Consider the following 17,056-nt stretch of genomic DNA (forward strand, 5'->3'; position numbering starts at 1 on the left):
ATTATGTTGCATATAATATACACAAAGGTTCATTTTCTTTCCTGTCCTGGAGTGACAGACCATGTTTCATTCACCTTGGTATCCGCCCCCACCAGCTATTCCAATGGATTCATCCAAAGACTTGCACATAGCCCTATCTGGTTTGGCTCAGTGGATAGAGCATTGGCCTGTGGACTGAGGGGTCGCAGGTTTGATTCCTGTCAAGGGCACATGCCCAGGTTGGGGGCTCGATCCCAGTAGGAGGCCTGTAGGAGGCAGCCGATCAATGATTCTCATCATTGATGTTTCTATCTCCCTCTCCCTTCCTCTCTGAAATCAATAAAAATATATTTAAAAAAAAGACTTGCACATAGTAGGTGTTCAATCAATAGATATTGATTTAATTTGTTGTAATAAAATTAGTCATTTTAGGTAAGCTTCAATAAAACATTTATTTTAAAAAACCTGGTCAGCAGTCATTCTTTCTAAAATATAATTTCTCAGGATTTAGTCCTTGTAGCAGAGGGGGCTAACCATCCTTCTATCAAAAAAAATTTGTACTCTCCTTCCATGATGTATACTTTTGGGGAAGAGGGATTGGCCAAAAGGAACCTCCCCACTTTTGCATCTCTGTAAGGCCATAGGCCTAAGTTTTGGTCAATAGAAGGTGGACTAAAGTGCTGTGTGCTGTGTGCACGCAGACAGGGCTCATGAAAGCTGCCCATCCAATTTTCCTGGCTCTCTCTCCTTCCTCACCTGGCCACTGGTAGAGCCTCCATCAGCCTGGGACCCCCAGCAATGATTAATTTTATGTGAATGAGAAATAAACACTCATTGGATTAAGCTGCTGAAATTTGGGGTTACCTGTAGTAACAGATTTAGTGTTACCTTAATGAATGCATCAGCAAACAAGCCACTAACTCCTAGGAAATATTGAAAAATGTTTTACCATAATTGAAAGAAGATCTGATGCAATAAATGTATGCCCTTACCATTATAAAAATTAAGCATTTCCAACCAGCTCCCTTTTGTACAAACTGCCATTTACATCCATATCCTGACAGATAAGGAAAAATAGAAACAGAAAAAATGGGTAGCATTTATCTTCTGACTGCATTCAAAAGATGACAAAATAATTGGTGAGAAAATGAAGATTATTCAGCCAACATGTCCAAGTACAAAAAGTCAAACTAATTTTTTTCAATATGGTTTTTTCAGTGGTAACAAAGCTGTCATTAAATTTAATCAATTTAGTTACTTGATTAATAACCTCTGAGATGCCTGGTCATATCCATCAATTAGGTGCAAAAGGGCAAGGTGAAAGGGCCCTTTGCAGTTAGCTGCCAGGATGTGCCTGACATGCCTGCTGTTATCAGGGAATAAAGACCATGTGGATGGTCTTTCTCCATTGCTAGTGGGATTTGAAGTATTTACAATATCTTGAGAGACTTTTCTGAGACTCACACGGGAGGATGAGTGATTTTTGTCTGCATGGAATTACATCCCTGGGTTTCCAAAGTCCCATTTCCTTTAATCCAGTCCTGGAAAATGTGTAGCTGGGGATTCAGCAGAGCTAAAAGCAAAGTCAGCATCCAAAGTTTCCTTCTGTGATGGAGTTGGGTCCAGTATAGCATTAGCTAGTTGCAGTTCATCAGTCCATTGTGTGGGGTCCACATGGCTCACAGCAAATACAGGGAGGCCAGGAGGGCACAGCCCCTGCAACAAGAGTCCCAAGAACACAAGTGAGCAAAAGAGTGGACCTCTTTGTTTGGGAGATTAAATATCTTAAATTTCCCTGCGTTGGCAGTGGCCACGCTACTCTGGCCAATGACCTGTTCTCAGGTGTGACTGACAGGCAAATATCTTCCTGATTTCACCCACTTACTGTAGCTTCCTGGGCAAAGATGCACAAATGGCATGCCCATAATATTTGGCTTCCCTTTGCTTATTTCCAGTGATTAAAATAACTCAGTTTATTACAATTTTGGCTATTTTATAAGCATTACTTCCTATAGAAATAGTTAACCACAGTGGAAAATGTTAGCAGTTTTGGAATTAAATATTATGTGTGTTTATTAATAAAGTATACTACTGAAAAGCATAATCTTGTTAAGCAGAAAGTTAAGCCATTCTTTGGTATATCTGTAGGCTTTTAAAAAGAGTTCCTGGGATTTTTATTTAACTCTTGTGTTGGTGTTTGACATTTTATGATCTCAGTCTAGATTTTAAATTCCTTGGCGGGAAGGTCTTTGTATATTCCCCTGTAAGCAGCTAGTATGATGTGCTACACAGCTCATGGGTGCACTCTTTAATTTAATCCTATTTAAGCTGGTAGTTTTGGGGCAGGTCACTATCACTTACTAGCTGTGAGACCTTGAGCAAGTTAATTAATTTCTCTGTGCTTCGGTTTCTCACAAGTAAAAGCTGTATTTCTGTTCAAGGGAGTATGTAATACAAAGATTGTGGCTTTATTGAAATACTTAAAAGATCTTGAGTAAGGTTGAAATCAGCATTTAAATATTTAAGGAAAATTGGTTCATGAAACGGGTAGTTTGACTTATGAGTTGCATAATAGTGTTTAAATATTTGGGAAAATGTACTTAATCAATGTAAAAGCTTAATAAATTGAACATTAAACAAAACTAAGTAGTGGTAAGTGTACTTTCCAGGCCAGAAGTCCCTGAGACATTAAAGATCCTAGCAACAGACAAGACAAATTTTATCCAGTACATTTAACAGGTTGTACCTTAGAGCAAAAATGTATGAGGTCTGGCTATTACTATTGAAAACAAAATCCAGCTAATACGCTTAGCAGGAAAACCCAGTTAGCAGCTGCATGGGTTGCTTTTTGTGCTTATGTCTCTTGATAAGGATTATTTACGTTGGGGCTTGATGAGGCTTGGATCACAGACTAATGTTTTGCCACATTCACCTCTCTAGTAATAAGCCCAAGATTAGTTCCTTTAAAACACTTCCTAGATCCAGCTTTCTCAAGTGAGGGCAACTGAGAGGTGAGGGTTTTAGAGAAAAAAGTAGGCCATGCAACCTGGATAATCAAAGAATTTTTAGGAAGAGGAAAAATTAATATTCCATTTTATCTTGGGTTGATGTTAAACCCTTCCACCTCCCCCAGTGTTCATTAAAGTTGCTATATAAACAGACACAACCAAGGTTGTTCTCACTTCATATCGCTGTCTTGAAAGAATGATTCAAGTTGTCAATTTATGCTAATGGATATGTTCACGGATATGTTGATGATGCTTCCGAGCTGCATGACGATTCCACTAAATGCAGAATCAGCATGCGCAGCTGTATTTCCGAAATGGTCACTTCAGCGTGCCGCTTGCCTGGCTGATCTAAGATGCTCTGAAGATTCTCCGAGGACTTACACACTAATGATGCTTAGGGATTTGTGTCCTGAAGAACTCTGTAATCCTGTGCTTCCTGAATCCCACTCTAAGCCAGGACCTTCTGTCACACCCCCAGAGTTACAGGCAGTTGGAAAGCTCTGCTAAGCAACCATTATGCTTGGCCTTTGGGGTTCGGTGAGGTGCCACTTAGGATCTACGCAGGAGCCTTGATCAGGATGTAGTTCCTTCTTGGCCCTCGGCCCCAGGTGGTGCTCTGAGGGTCTTCCTTCCTGAACAGCAGCAGGAAAGCCAGCCTTGCCATGGGCGAGGTCAGCCAAGAGGCTGTGGAGAGCTACCTGGAGGACCACCCTGGGTTTGCCGAGGAGTACTTCCACAGGAAGCTGCGGACAGGGGCGCTGGGAGAAGCCTCCGAGCACAGCGAGGTGCAGGGCCCGGCCGGCGGGTGCTCCCCAGGGCTGTCCACAGAGGAGGAGGCAGCCCTGTGCTTGGAGCTGTTCCAGGCCATGCAGGAGGAAGCGGGCAGCGCCGAACCTGCGGCGCACTTGGTCCTGCAGAGGCTGGCGCGGCTGCTGCGGGCGGACCGCTGCAGCCTGTTCCTGTGCCGGGCCCGCAACGGCTCGCCCGAGGTGGCCTCCAGGCTGCTGGACGTCACCCCCACATCCAAGTTTGAGGACAACCTGGTGGTCCCTGACAGAGAAGTGGTGTTTCCATTGGACATCGGGGTAGTGGGTTGGGCTGCTCACTCAAAGAAAGCCCTTAACGTCCCAGATGTAACAAAGGTAGGTGGCCTGAGGGCAGTGGGGCGGAGATGAGGACTTGGCAGGGTCCTGGAGGGACAATGGGAAAGAGAGCTGAGGTGGGGGTGGGGGTGGGGGCATCCTTGTGCCATGGGTTTGGCTCTAACCTGGGGAGTGGGGGCAGCAGAGGAGTACCCAGCTCCAGGGCTGCCAGATTTAGCAAGTAAAAAATGCCAGAGGCCTAGTTTAATCTGAATTTCAGATAAAGAATAAATAATTTCATAGTGTAAATTTGGCATTTTGTCAGGTAACTTACCTGGGCCAGGTACAGTTCACACCTTTGCTTACACCTCCATGCTCTGGGCACATCCTTCTAACAACACCACACAGGCTGCCCCTGGGGAGCTCAGCCAACAGTCAGATGCCGCTCCCCATGCCTCTTACCCACAACACTCACGTCTTTGGGGTGGATTGGCTCCCAGATGGATTCTTTCACCTGTAGACCAAATGTACAGAAAGAAAAAATAATACCATCGGAAAGTTCAGGTTTAGATCATTAAAAATGTGAATGTTGGTGATGGTTAAGAGTCATTGGCCACCCCCCCCCCCCGCACCCCCCTGCCCCCGATAATGCAGATCTATCAAGAATGAATTCCAATCTGGTAAATGGGACGTTTGGCCCCCCCTGAGACCAATATTGCACAAACGGTTATCTCCTTTTAAAACATAACATTTAACTACTCCTTACCATTGCAATGTTGGTTTCTTTTAGGAAGATTCTAAAATACAAATAAAAAGGAGGAAATGCAAGTCACCCATAATCCCTCCACTCTGCAAGAGCCATAGGCAACAGCCTGGAGTCGGAGAAACTTTTTCTACACGTGTCCCATTATTTTGATTTGCTATTAACGAAAGGGGAGAGGAGGATTATGCTGTCAGGGAGTCCACAGGGAGCCACCTCCGAAAGGCTTTCTGCGTGGAGGCCTGTGAAGGGGGCAGCTGCAGGCAGGAGGATAATCTCCCTCCTGCCTCCCAAAGCTGATTACGGGGAGGAGAAGAGGGGCCCACCGATCCAGAAGTCATGAGTTGTCAAATATTAGCAACACTCAGCAAACAACCACAGGACTGCTCTCAGGTGCAAGGGTTGCTGCAAGCTGGACACATTAGTCCTCAGTCCTTCCCCACCCCTCCCTCCAGGGAACTGAGGCTGCTTCAAGAGGCCTACTGCAGCTGCTCTGAGTGACTAAACCGAGCTGTGTCCTATGGCAAAGTTCCGGGGACACGATTTAGAAGGCTGTCCCCACACACCTGAGTTTTTCTCATGGAAATGTGCTTTTGGCCAGTCTCCAGCTGAGCCCATCTCCCAAATTACTAGGACATCAAACTTAAGAAAGTGACAAGCAAGATTTTTTTTCTTTCTAAGGAGAGATGGATAAGATGACTTCTGCTGTCATCCTTTACTAATGAGCCCAGTTCTCCTTGTTGAGGGGAAAAAGGTAGAATGGAGCTGCTGAAAAGGTCAGTTGGCCTTGGTCTGTTGCTGTCTGTGGTGAGCTCCCTGCGTGGACAGGGCAGGTGATGTGGGTGGGCGTGCCATGTCTCTCTGTCCTCCCTTTTCCTGAGGACCTCTGGCTGTTACAGGTGAGACAGAGGTGAGTGTGTTGAAGACAGACACCTTCCGGAGCTCAGAAGAGAGACAAAGGCCTCATTTCACCTCCATTTTTATTTTTTTCCCAAGAGTGGTGCTTTTCAGCTTTCGATGCACATTAAATCAAATTGGGAGTTTAAAAATACTGGTGTCTGAGACTCTCGGTAGATCAATTACATAGACTCTGAGGGGTTGGCATACAGGCAGTAATATCCTCAGATGATTCCACTATACGGCCAATGTTGAAAACCATTCCTCTCTGGGTGTGCAGATGTGAGAGGAGGAAGTGAATTTCAAGTCAACTGTGGGATAGGAGGCGGAAAGGGCTCCTGGAGTCCTTAGTCCAACTCTTTCCTGGGGCAGATGGGAAGTTAGGGTCACGGGAGCTGTATCTCTCCCAGAGCTCATGGTCTAGTCAGAGAATGAAAAGGGCTGGAAGAGAATCGAGGCCTCACCCTCACCAAACCCCATGTCTCTGCCATTTTTTTCTAATGTGTTCTTTAATTATTATTTTTTTAATTTTAATTTTTTAATTACAGTTGACATTCACTATTATTCTGTATTAGTTTCAGGTGTACAGCAGAGTGGTTAGACAATTATATACTTTACAGAGCAATTCCCCCAATGTTTCCAGCACCCACCTGGCACCCATGACTGATCTGTAACTATCAATCTGTACTTGTAATCCTTCATTTTTTTCACCTAGTCCCCGACCCCTGGTAGCCAGCAGTCCATGCTCTGCAAGTTCATCACCTTTCCGTCACTGTGGCAAAATCTGCAAAGAGAAAGGTGACAGAAACTGATGTTTTAAATGAAATTTCTATTAATTCTTCACCTTTTCCTTGCACTTGGCATGTTATAAAGATTTTCTCATTCTCAATCTCACTTGATTCTGGCAAAGACCCTGTGGGAAAGGCATATCTATTTTTCCATCTTGTCTATATGAGACTCTTCACAAGGTCAATGAGGCAGGATGTGGTAGGCCCGGGACCATAACCCAGGCCTCCAGGGGCCGCCATCTTTTACTACACCGCTGACCACACACAACTTCTTTCGGCCAGCAGTGTGTGCACAGGTGAGGGAAGGTCTTCTCACACCCAGACAAAGGCAGAACTGGCCCTCGGCCCCAGGTGGTGCTCTCAAAACTGGCGGTCCACAAAGGTTGTAACAGGGAAGCCGCATGGTGTAGGGCAGTGGTTGGCAAACTGCAGCTCGTGAGCCACATGCGGCTCTTTGGCCCCTTGAGTGTGGCCCTTCCACAAAATACCACATGCGGGCACGCACATACAGTGCAATTGAAACTTCGTGGCCCATGCGCAGAAGTTGGTATTTTGTGGAAGAGCCACACTCAAGGGGCCAAAGAGCCGCATGTGGCTCCCGAGCTGCAGTTTGCCGACCACTGGAGGGTGACAGCTTTGATATCAGACAGACCTGGGTGCACATCGAGGTCTGAGATGAGGAATGGTGTGATGGATTGTTTCTGCACCTGAGAAATGGAGGTAACCAAATATACAGATTAAACGGACATGAAGTGCCTGATCGTTTTTTAAATTTTTTATCTTTATTGTTGAGAGTATTACAGAAGTTCCCCATTTAACCCCAATGCCCTCCACCCACCTGGTTCCCACTCCACCCCAGGCCTTCACCGTACTATTGGTTGTGTCCATGAGCTATGCATGTAAGTGCCTGGTTCTGGTAGGTGGATAAATAATCGCTTTGACAGTATCACATTTATGCCAAAGGGGTTTGGGGGCTGCGTGTGGGTGGACAAAACTGGGTCAAGGGTTATTGCCTGTTTTTAAAATAGGTTAAAGGCAGGAAAACTTTGAATAACAGGAAACAGAGATATTCTTTCAAGTTAATAATTTATTTTTCTACTGGGAAAGCTGCTGATTAATTCTATGGATAGGTGATTCTTGTTCTGACTGTGGTTAAAAGAAAGCCATGGAGAAGCCCTACGTTTTCAATGATTAACATAGCGCTATAGCTCCTTTCCTCCCTCCTCTCTCTTCCTTCTTTTCTCTTTCTGACTCCTAATCTCGAGGGATAATGGTATTTAATCAGAATTTAATAATGCTATGATCCAGGTGGGCTACTGTTCTACACAATGTTCTCTCCAATGCTTTTAGTGGCTGCTTTGAAGAAGGAGCATCAAGGGGAGTTTGTGATTTGGAGAAATACAGAAATTACCCAAACAAACGTCAATAAGGATGGTTTGAGCTGGTGAAAATTAAAAAGGAGAAAGCCCCATTTCTCCTTTCCTGTGTTTGGATGGGTGATTTCATCCAGGACTTTCAGATACAATAATAAGCAAGCATTCTATTTTCAAACGTATAAGCCATTTTCTCAAAACAGTCAATTGAACTTGAGAGCATTTCCTTGTGTGTAGAATCTAGAGCGAACTAGCATCAAGCATTGAAGTTGCAGAGTGGAGTGTCCACCAGGAGATGCTGACTGGACTCCGTGGTGCATGTTTCTGGCATTCTGATTATCCCTCTAGGGCCCCGGATTGCTGTGTAAGTGAAGGTGATCATGCTCTGTAATAGGTAACAGTTCGGAGGAAATCGGAACATAAGCTGGCCTGGGCAAGCAGTGCAATAAGAGAACGAGCCTGAGAGTGAAGATGCTACTGGAGCAGAGAAGTACCAGATAAAGTAGTTAGGAAAGAAATGTGGCTCTTGCTGGCATGGGGCAGTGTTGGCCCTCAGAAGGAGGCGTGGTCTTCCATCAGTGAAGAGCATTTAATTTCTTTACTGATTAGAACTAGTTAGAAAAACTAGAACTAAAAGCAAAATGGTAATTGTAAAAGATAGCTATTTTTCATCCAGGGAGACCCAAAAAGTTTCAGGTTTCTCTTCCTGGTTTATTTTGAATGCCCACTATGTGTCAGACACCTCACACTTTCTTTGTGAAGGATCCCATTTCTAGGGATTCTCCACAGGAGTGATTCACCCACTAAAAGTACAGATTGCTGGGGAAGACAGACCCCACTTTAGGAGATTAGAGTTGATGGGTCTGCTGTGAGGTCTGCAAATCTGCGTTTACCTGCAGGGGATTCTGAGGCACAGGCGGGGACTCCTGCTCTGAACTGAGCATGAGCACTGTTGACCAAGCAGCCCATGTTCCCTGGTGGAAATTCCAGTCCCGAAGTTACACCAGTGGACTCTCACCTTTTTACTTTGAGAAACTGATCAGAGTCCAGCCTCCAAGGTTTGTGCTGCTCTTAGAAGCACCATCAACATTAGGAAATGGAAATAATACAACTTGTGAGAGAACACCACGTTTATTTTGGCCAAGGATTCTCAGAGCTAGGCTGTAAGTTCAGTTCTAATCAAAGAAGCCTCAGGTCCAAAGAGAAGCTAGTCAGGACCAGGGAAGGCTGAGTCTATTCCTATGCAGAGTCATATTCCTCTGACTTACAGCCAATAAGACAACCACCATCCTTCACCTTCTTCTCAAGCCCTTTTGTTTACGCACCTTTCCAAACTCACCTCTCTGCTCTTTCCATGGTGAGTGTATTAGAATCATCTCTTGCATCTACCACATGAGGCTTGTATCTGGGAAGATCTACTTCCTCTCTGCTAAAGAGAGAGGAAAATAAAGTATATGAATGAAAGACATTAGCCTGGTAGAACAATAGCAACTGATAAGGATCTGGTGCTGATAAGAGGGTGGTCCTCTCACACGTGACCCTCAGTGAAAGTAAGAATTCCAACCTTTTGTAAAAGTAATCTGTGTAAATAAAAACTGCTTACACCTGGTGACCCAAGAGTGATTCCCACTTTGGGAAACCCATCACGTAAACATAAAAGCAAGAATGATCAGTGCAGCATTGCTTGCAGTGGAGAAAACTACAAACAGAATGAATCAGTAGAGGCTGGTTGAGTGGATCATGGAGCTTCCACACTGTCGAGTAATGTGCAAGAATTTAGGAGGTAAATTTGCATCTGTATGCACTGGTTCACTGGTTTGGAGGGACGTCCATTACATTGTTATGTGATGAAAGTATTGTATGAAATGAGTAAGGAATTTTTTATTTAAAACACACACATACACACACACACACACACAGAAGAGCACTGGCTCCTTAGTTAGAGTGTTGGCCTGCACACCAGAGGGTCACAGGTTCGATTCAAGGTCAAGGGCAAGTTTCTGGGTTGCAGATTCCATCCCTGCCCCCAGTCAGGGTGTGTGTGGGAGGCAACCAATCAATGTCTCTCTCTCACATCGATGTTTCTCTCTCTCTCTCTCCCCATTCCACTCTCACTAAAAATCAATGGGGAAAATATCCTCACTCCTTGGGTGAGGATTAAAAAAACACACACAAAACAACAACCAGAAAAGTCTTTGTCAAAGCGTAGAGCAAGGCATAGAAGGAGACACACCAAGCAGTTAACACTGATTTCCTGGCAGGCAAGCTTAGAAGTTTGGGGGATACTAAGTTTTCTTTAGGTGATGATGTACTGGTTCTCTGGTTTCAACTGCACATTTTACTTTTGTGAGCTCTGTGAAACACACCTGTAACCCCAGCTGTGCTTTTCTTCCCGCCACACGCTTTCTGTTCACTGTAACCGTTAGTCTTTCCCTCCCTTCCTCTTAGCATCTTCTACCCACTTGGCCGTGGCATCACCTCTTTTCTCCTGGCCCAACCTCAGCCTAACCTGGATAGGCCACAGCTCAGCTGGAAAACGCTCCCTCTGACACAGGCAATTTCGTTCAATGCAATCACAGGATGGGGGGTGTTTGCTCAGGACCACTGCACTGGGGCCCCGGTTATCTGTCGATAGAATTTGGAATAGACGGAAGGACCTGCTGCCATTTCTAGATCCACACTCCATGGTTCTGTGCTGCTTGGCAAATGTGTGTGCGTTTTTTCAGAACAGCCATTTTTCTGACTTCATGGACAAACAAACCGGGTATGTCACTCGGAACCTGCTGGCAACCCCGATCGTGATGGGCAAGGAGGTTCTGGCTGTGGTTATGGCAGTTAACAAAGTAAATGCATCTGAATTCTCCAAGCAGGATGAAGAGGTAATGCTAAGCCTGGGCATCCAGTTGGAGGCTTAGGAAATGTATTTGTTATAGATCCAAGAGAAAGATGTCACACCTAATTTGCTTTTTTCTCTGCTGTCTGTAGGTCTTTTCCAAATACCTCACCTTTGTTTCCATCATCCTAAAGCTTCATCATACCCACTACTTGTACAGTGTTGAATCTCGAAGAAGCCAGGTAAAGGGGAGGTGACACTATCATGCTGACTTATTCTGACAAAGGGGCCTGGAGGCAACAAGCCCAGACCCCACCTCTCCCCTGTGGTGGTTTAGCCCACGTGGAGCAGATCCCCAAACTTCAGCCCCAGATGTCTTCTCAAGGTCTGCCCTGGCTTTCCATTCCCACCTGCCTGCCATTCATCTGTGTGTGCACTGGGTTCCTTTTTTCAGGCTTCATCCAAGGTAGCCATGATTTCTTCATCTATGAGATGGCAATGATAATTATAGTACCTACCCCACATGGTTACTGTGATTCTTAAATGGCCATTAGGTAAATTAGTTTACATAAAGCTCTTCGTAGGGCCTGGTACATAAAGCTATGAATTTCAGGAGCAAATCATTCCTCTGAAGTCTGTTTCCTCCTTGAGCCAGCAAAATAAAGAACAACATTGGGCCCTAGCTGGTTTGGCTCAGAGGATAGAGTGTCGGCCCTCAGACTGAAGGGTACTGATGAGGGTCAACAGGAGCCAGTGGGCCACCAATACTGCACTCTGCCTGGGGACTGTCTCTGCATCCAATTTTAGATGACCTGCCCTTCGAAGCCAAAACACTCGGATATAGGGACCAATCATAGCTCATCCTGTTCCATGAGCCCACAGCCTTGCAAAGGGCTGCTCATTCTCCCACACAGAGAATCAGTATTTTGTCGGACGTGGACATGTTCAAAAATGGAATTGCATTGTCTAGTGATATGGATTCATTTTATTTGATGCAGCTCATGGCTAAAGCTCTATATTTTCATAGTGTATGTTGTCCTAACTGTTTTATTTTTAATATCTACTTTCAGATCCTTATGTGGTCAGCCAATAAAGTATTTGAAGAGCTCACAGACGTTGAGCGACAGTTTCACAAAGTGCTCTACACAGTTCGAACATACCTGAACTGTGAACGGTACTCCATTGGACTGCTGGACATGACCAAGGAGAAGGTCCTCTCTGCTCCACACATTTTTGTCTTGCTTAAAATCACCTGTCAAACACATATCACACAAAATGTGGTTCATTTAAAAATGGATATGCTATGTGAATAATCAGTCATGATAGCTCACAAGAACCAGAACCAAGAAAGTAAGGTACAGAGGTAAAAAGTGAGCATTTTGGAGCAAAAAAGATCTGGGCTTGAATCTTGGCCTTTCTATTTTCTAGTTGTCTGTGTCTTCAATGAGTCTTTTATAAAAAATAAATATTAATTAAAAGACTTTCTTTTTTAAGAGAAATTTTAGGTTTATAGAAAAAAAGAGCAGAAAGTTCAGCTAGTTCCCATATTATCTGTCTCTCCTATTGTAACATCTTGCATTCATGTGGTGCGTTTGTTATCATTGATGAATCAATTTGGTAAGTTATTATTAACTAAAGTCCACAGTTTACATTCAGATTCACTCTTTGTGTTGTACAGTCTATGGGTTTGGACAAATGCGTAATGTCATATATCTGTCATTACAGTATCATACAGACTAGTGTACCTAAAAATCCTGTGCTCCTCCTATTTATCTCTCCCTCTCCCTACCCCAAGTCTCTGGCAACCTCTGATTTTTTTTTTTTTTTTTTACTGCCTCTATAGTTTTGCCTTTCCCATAATGCCATATAGTTGGAATTATACAGTATGTAGCTTTTCCAGATTGGGTTATTTTCCTTAGTAATAAACATAAGTTTCCTCCATGTCTTTTCAGGGCTCGATAGCTCTTTTTTTTTTTTTAATGCTGAATAATATTCCATTGTCTGGATGCACCACAGTTTATTCATTCACCTACTGAAGGACATCTTGGTTGCTTCCAAATGTTGGCTATTATAAATAAAATACAGATCTTTTTGTAGACATACATTTTCCATTCCTTTGGGTAAATACCAAGGAGGGTTATTGCTGGATCACATGATAAGACTATATTTAGCTTTGTGAGAAACCGCTAGATTTAATATTCTATAAAAGAGTTGCTCTTTATTGAGTTCTTTTAACTAGGTATCAGAGTAGGTGCTTTGTATGTATTACTCACTTAATCCTCACAATGACTCTGTAGTATGAATTCTATTATTATCCCCATTTGTTGATGAAAAAGGTTAAGTGACTTGTTCACACATGTTCCTATAAGCAGTATTGCTGGGAATTACAGATGTTTTTCAGTGCTAAAATTCCAGAATTATAAATTAACATAAAATATGCAAACATGAAATTCATATAAGATATAGTAGGTCATGGAACAGTTTAATAACGTTTAAATATAACTGTCTCCAGGAATTCTACGATGAATGGCCAGTAAAGCTTGGAGAAGTCGAGCCTTATAAAGGTCCAAAGACACCAGATGGCAGAGTAAGTGCCAGTTGCCTTGGTGATATCCATACATGGTGCAAGCTGCTAAAACCAGAGGCAGCCACGCATAGAGGAAGGAGCATGAGCCCCAGAAGGCCTGGGTTCTAGTCCTGTAACTTTCTGCGGGACCTTGGAGTAGTAGAAAGAGTACTACACAAGGGTTTGAGGTTCCAGTCCCAGCTCTGCCCCAAGCCAGTGGGGTGGCCGGGCCTTAACTCATTGTTTAACTTCTCCTTTTCTGTAAATCCAAGGCTTGGGACCAATGGTTCTCAACAGGGAGGGGCACGTCAGAGCTACTTGCACAGCTTTTGAAACACACTGTTACCAGGTCCTTCCTCTGACATTGAATCTCTAGGGAAGGATTGGGTTAGATTTATTCCCCACCTTCAACTGCAAGCTTCAAAGGGCAGGAATTGTGGCTTGCCTCTGTATCCCCAGCACACAGGAAAGGCAAGGTGATGGGACACAACGTGTCCAGGCCTCAGGTTCTTCTCTGTCCAAAGAACTAGTGAGCTAGTTCTCAACATAGCCACCGAATCCTGTTTCCAAGGCACTTGTCCAGATGAGCCAGGGCCGGGGGGAGTGAGTGCTCACTGCCCAGCTGGAAGGGAAAACATTGACTGAGGTTGAGAAATGACAGGATTTGTTCTAATGAAGTTATCAGTCAGATCTTTCTGGACAATAGAAAGGGATTGAAGGAAAAACAAATTTCCTCTAAAAATTGTTCAGGTGAATTCAACTTTGTAAATTTAATTAAATAGGATTGCTCATGTAGATAAATGGCCAATGATGTTTCTAGTTTTATTACAAGATTGTCATCAGGACACCAGCAGTTTTCTAATTTATATTATGCCAAGAAACGTGGTTGGGAAATAAGGGACTATTCATATAAGTTCATCAGTGAAAAGCGCTTATTGGGAAATAAGATTTTTCTCATAATCTCTCTCTTTCCTCTTAGGAAATCATCTTTTATAAAATCATTGACTACATTTTGCATGGGAAGGAAGAGATCAAAGTGATTCCGTGAGTATTACTATAAAGCAGCTGTAGGAGTTGCCATTTATTTTTGTACACAGTGCACTTCTCAGTGTAGCAGTGATTTTCTTTCTTCTAATCTTCCTCAAGGACACCTCCTGCAGACCACTGGACTCTCGTTAGTGGATTACCAACATATGTCGCTGAAAATGGATTTGTAAGTTATTGAACAAAATTAAATAATATTGAATGTAACTCTTATTAGCTAAGAGTTGCAAACAAATGTGAAAGCCAGAATATATCAGAGAAAGGTGAGGGACCACTTCCTTTGGCACAGGACATTGGTGAGAGCAACCTTGGCAGTTGAATGTAGGTTAACTAGAGACTCCCAAACTCTACAAGAAAATATTTTGTCAGCAGGAGAAAAATTGATCCATTCCCCAGCCTTTATTTTTTCATTTCCATATATGTTTATTCATATTTACCTTGTCACAAAAAGGATTTAAGTTTCAACAACCAAATAAAGCAATATAACACAAAATAAAAATAGGTGAAAACGCAAAAGGAAAAGAAAATCAAGGGCAGGATGTAAATTAGAGCCAGAACTAAAGATAATGATGATTTGTTGCTCAATGCCCTCCACATTAATAAAATTAGGCTGCACATTTGCTCTTAGCTTTCCAGTTAAATAGGAAAACTGATCAGGTACAGATTTTACAGTGTTCCTATGATAGAATCATTTTGTTTAGAATAAAACACATTATATTCTGATCCAAAGACTAGAAAAACATGTTTTCCTTGCTGTCTCCATGAAGTAAATACCATGTAATACTGTAAATAAGAGCATCACCTATGTATTACACGTAGTGGACCCCAGCTTTTTAAACTGTAGCCACACAAATTTCAGAGTCCTTTGGAAGAACATGACCATAATTCCTGCTGGGTTTAATTTTATCTCAAGTACAGTTCCCTTGGTCAAGACTTTAGAAGCATGGAAGATTACTGACAAAAGAGAAAAATACATAAAGAGAGAATTTTGCCACTGATTGCAATGCAAGATGTAGTGAGTTGGTAAAGGAAGTGAAGATTGTTGCCCTGGTCTGTTGGGTGGGCCCGGTGGACAGTAGGCTAGTTCTGGCTGTGAGAGGTCAGGTGCAGGAAGACAACAAGCAAAAGATCTCTGGTAGGTCCCAGAGGTCTCAAGGCCAGAGGATGGTACCACCATAGCTTTCCCACTTGGCCTCAAAAACACTCTCCCTGCTTCACAACTGACTTCTTTCTCCCGAGTTGGGCTTCTCCACCATCTGTGTCTTTCTTTTGACATCAAAATTCCTCCCTGCAATAATGTTCGATGCTTTCAACATTTCTTTATGTTGGCATTTTTCTTTCCTCCCCCTTCAGATCCAAGTTCCTGAAATATATGTGCAGAATTTGTTTGCATATCTGTTTTTTCTTTAGTGTTGTCCTTGTATTTTTTGCAGTGTTCATTCATCTAGTTGCTTTGAATTTGGAAGAATCCTTAGAGGCTGGGAGAGTAGGAAGGTGCAGAGATGGTGCTACTAGTAAATGTCACCCAGTGACTTAATTAGCAGAAGAGAAGCTAACTTCAATGTGTTGTTAGCAAATTTGGCCTAGCCAAGGTCCAGTGCCAATAATTTGCTTGTGAGCTATCAAGACCTATGGAAGAAATACTCACACCTGGTGTGTTCTTTCTTATTCTGCATTGTGGGTTTAATGGCTTCGGCACATGATGTTTCAGGACTTCTGTCTCCTCTTGCTTTACAGATATGTAATATGCTGAATGCCCCCGCAGATGAATACTTCACATTTCAGGTAACCTTGCCCTCTTCCAGGCCGCACCTCTCAGTGCTGAGGAAGAGGGGAGCAGCACTACCTCCCCCCCCCCCCGCCCCCACACCATTTCTCTCCTCTCCAGAGTCGGCTCTAGACTCAGAGACAAAAAAACACACCAACAATTCTGAAGCATTTGGAAAATATCTTTAAATGCTAAATTAATGATCCAGACTATAACTGCTTTTGGAATTCTGAAAAAGAAAATTTCCATATGAGTGAAAAAAGTTAGAGAAGGCTTTATGCGAGAGGCGAGGCTTACCTGGGGCCTCAAAGGATGACCAACCAAGCTAACACGAGGCTGAAGAATGAATAATGTGATGTTGAGTGATTGACTACCTTTGCTTTGCTGCCTACTGTGTAGGTGCCACATCATGGTTCCATGATTCTCAGACTTGGGAGGGCATCAGAAGTACCCAATAATTTACTCAAGATGCATGCCCAGAGGTTATGAAACAAGCTAAAAATAATAAATAAACAAACACATTCATACGGCCCTGGGGCCACACTTTGAAAAACATTCCTAAATATCTATGTCTGCATCCCCCACTAGATTGTGGTCATCTTGAGGTTAGGGCCTGTGATATATTCATTTTTGTATCCAGCAAATAGGTTCTGATACAGCATAGGGGCTTGACAGATGTTTACCAGATAGAACTACATCACAGTACAACAGATTACCTTGATAGATCAGTCAGGAAAACAGAAACCACACTAAGTATTTCAACAGAAATAATTTAATATAAAGAATTAACTAAACAGGTGTTGGAGGGCAGACAAAGTGAAACAGGGAACACAGAGATAAGTGCTTCTCATCCCTAAGGCTGGGGAGACAAAGACAGGAGGACAGACACTTGGTTCTAGTACACTTAATTGAATGTACCAGAATACTTTTATGGCCATATAATCCTAGACATGTTCTG

General features: G+C 43.2%; 1 protein-coding gene across 1 annotated transcript in view; it reads left to right on the top strand.

Moving 5' to 3' along the window:
• Positions 1 to 3,649: 3,649 nt before the first annotated feature.
• The window catches only part of PDE6C (phosphodiesterase 6C), a gene marked incomplete at both ends in the record, with an annotated part of 40,023 nt that continues 26,616 nt past the window's right edge, over positions 3,650 to 17,056 (top strand). Inside the window, 8 exons of the mRNA XM_081104339.1 lie at positions 3,650 to 4,129; positions 10,614 to 10,766; positions 10,873 to 10,962; positions 11,791 to 11,931; positions 13,233 to 13,307; positions 14,266 to 14,330; positions 14,433 to 14,499; positions 16,068 to 16,115. Of these exons, the coding sequence (XP_080960465.1) occupies positions 3,650 to 4,129; positions 10,614 to 10,766; positions 10,873 to 10,962; positions 11,791 to 11,931; positions 13,233 to 13,307; positions 14,266 to 14,330; positions 14,433 to 14,499; positions 16,068 to 16,115 (1,119 nt within the window). The remainder of the gene's footprint in view (positions 4,130 to 10,613; positions 10,767 to 10,872; positions 10,963 to 11,790; positions 11,932 to 13,232; positions 13,308 to 14,265; positions 14,331 to 14,432; positions 14,500 to 16,067; positions 16,116 to 17,056) is intronic.

The sequence above is a fragment of the Myotis nattereri genome, assembly GCF_964212035.1.
Source record: "Myotis nattereri genome assembly, chromosome: 13".
In the NCBI taxonomy this organism is placed as follows: domain Eukaryota; kingdom Metazoa; phylum Chordata; class Mammalia; order Chiroptera; family Vespertilionidae; genus Myotis; species Myotis nattereri.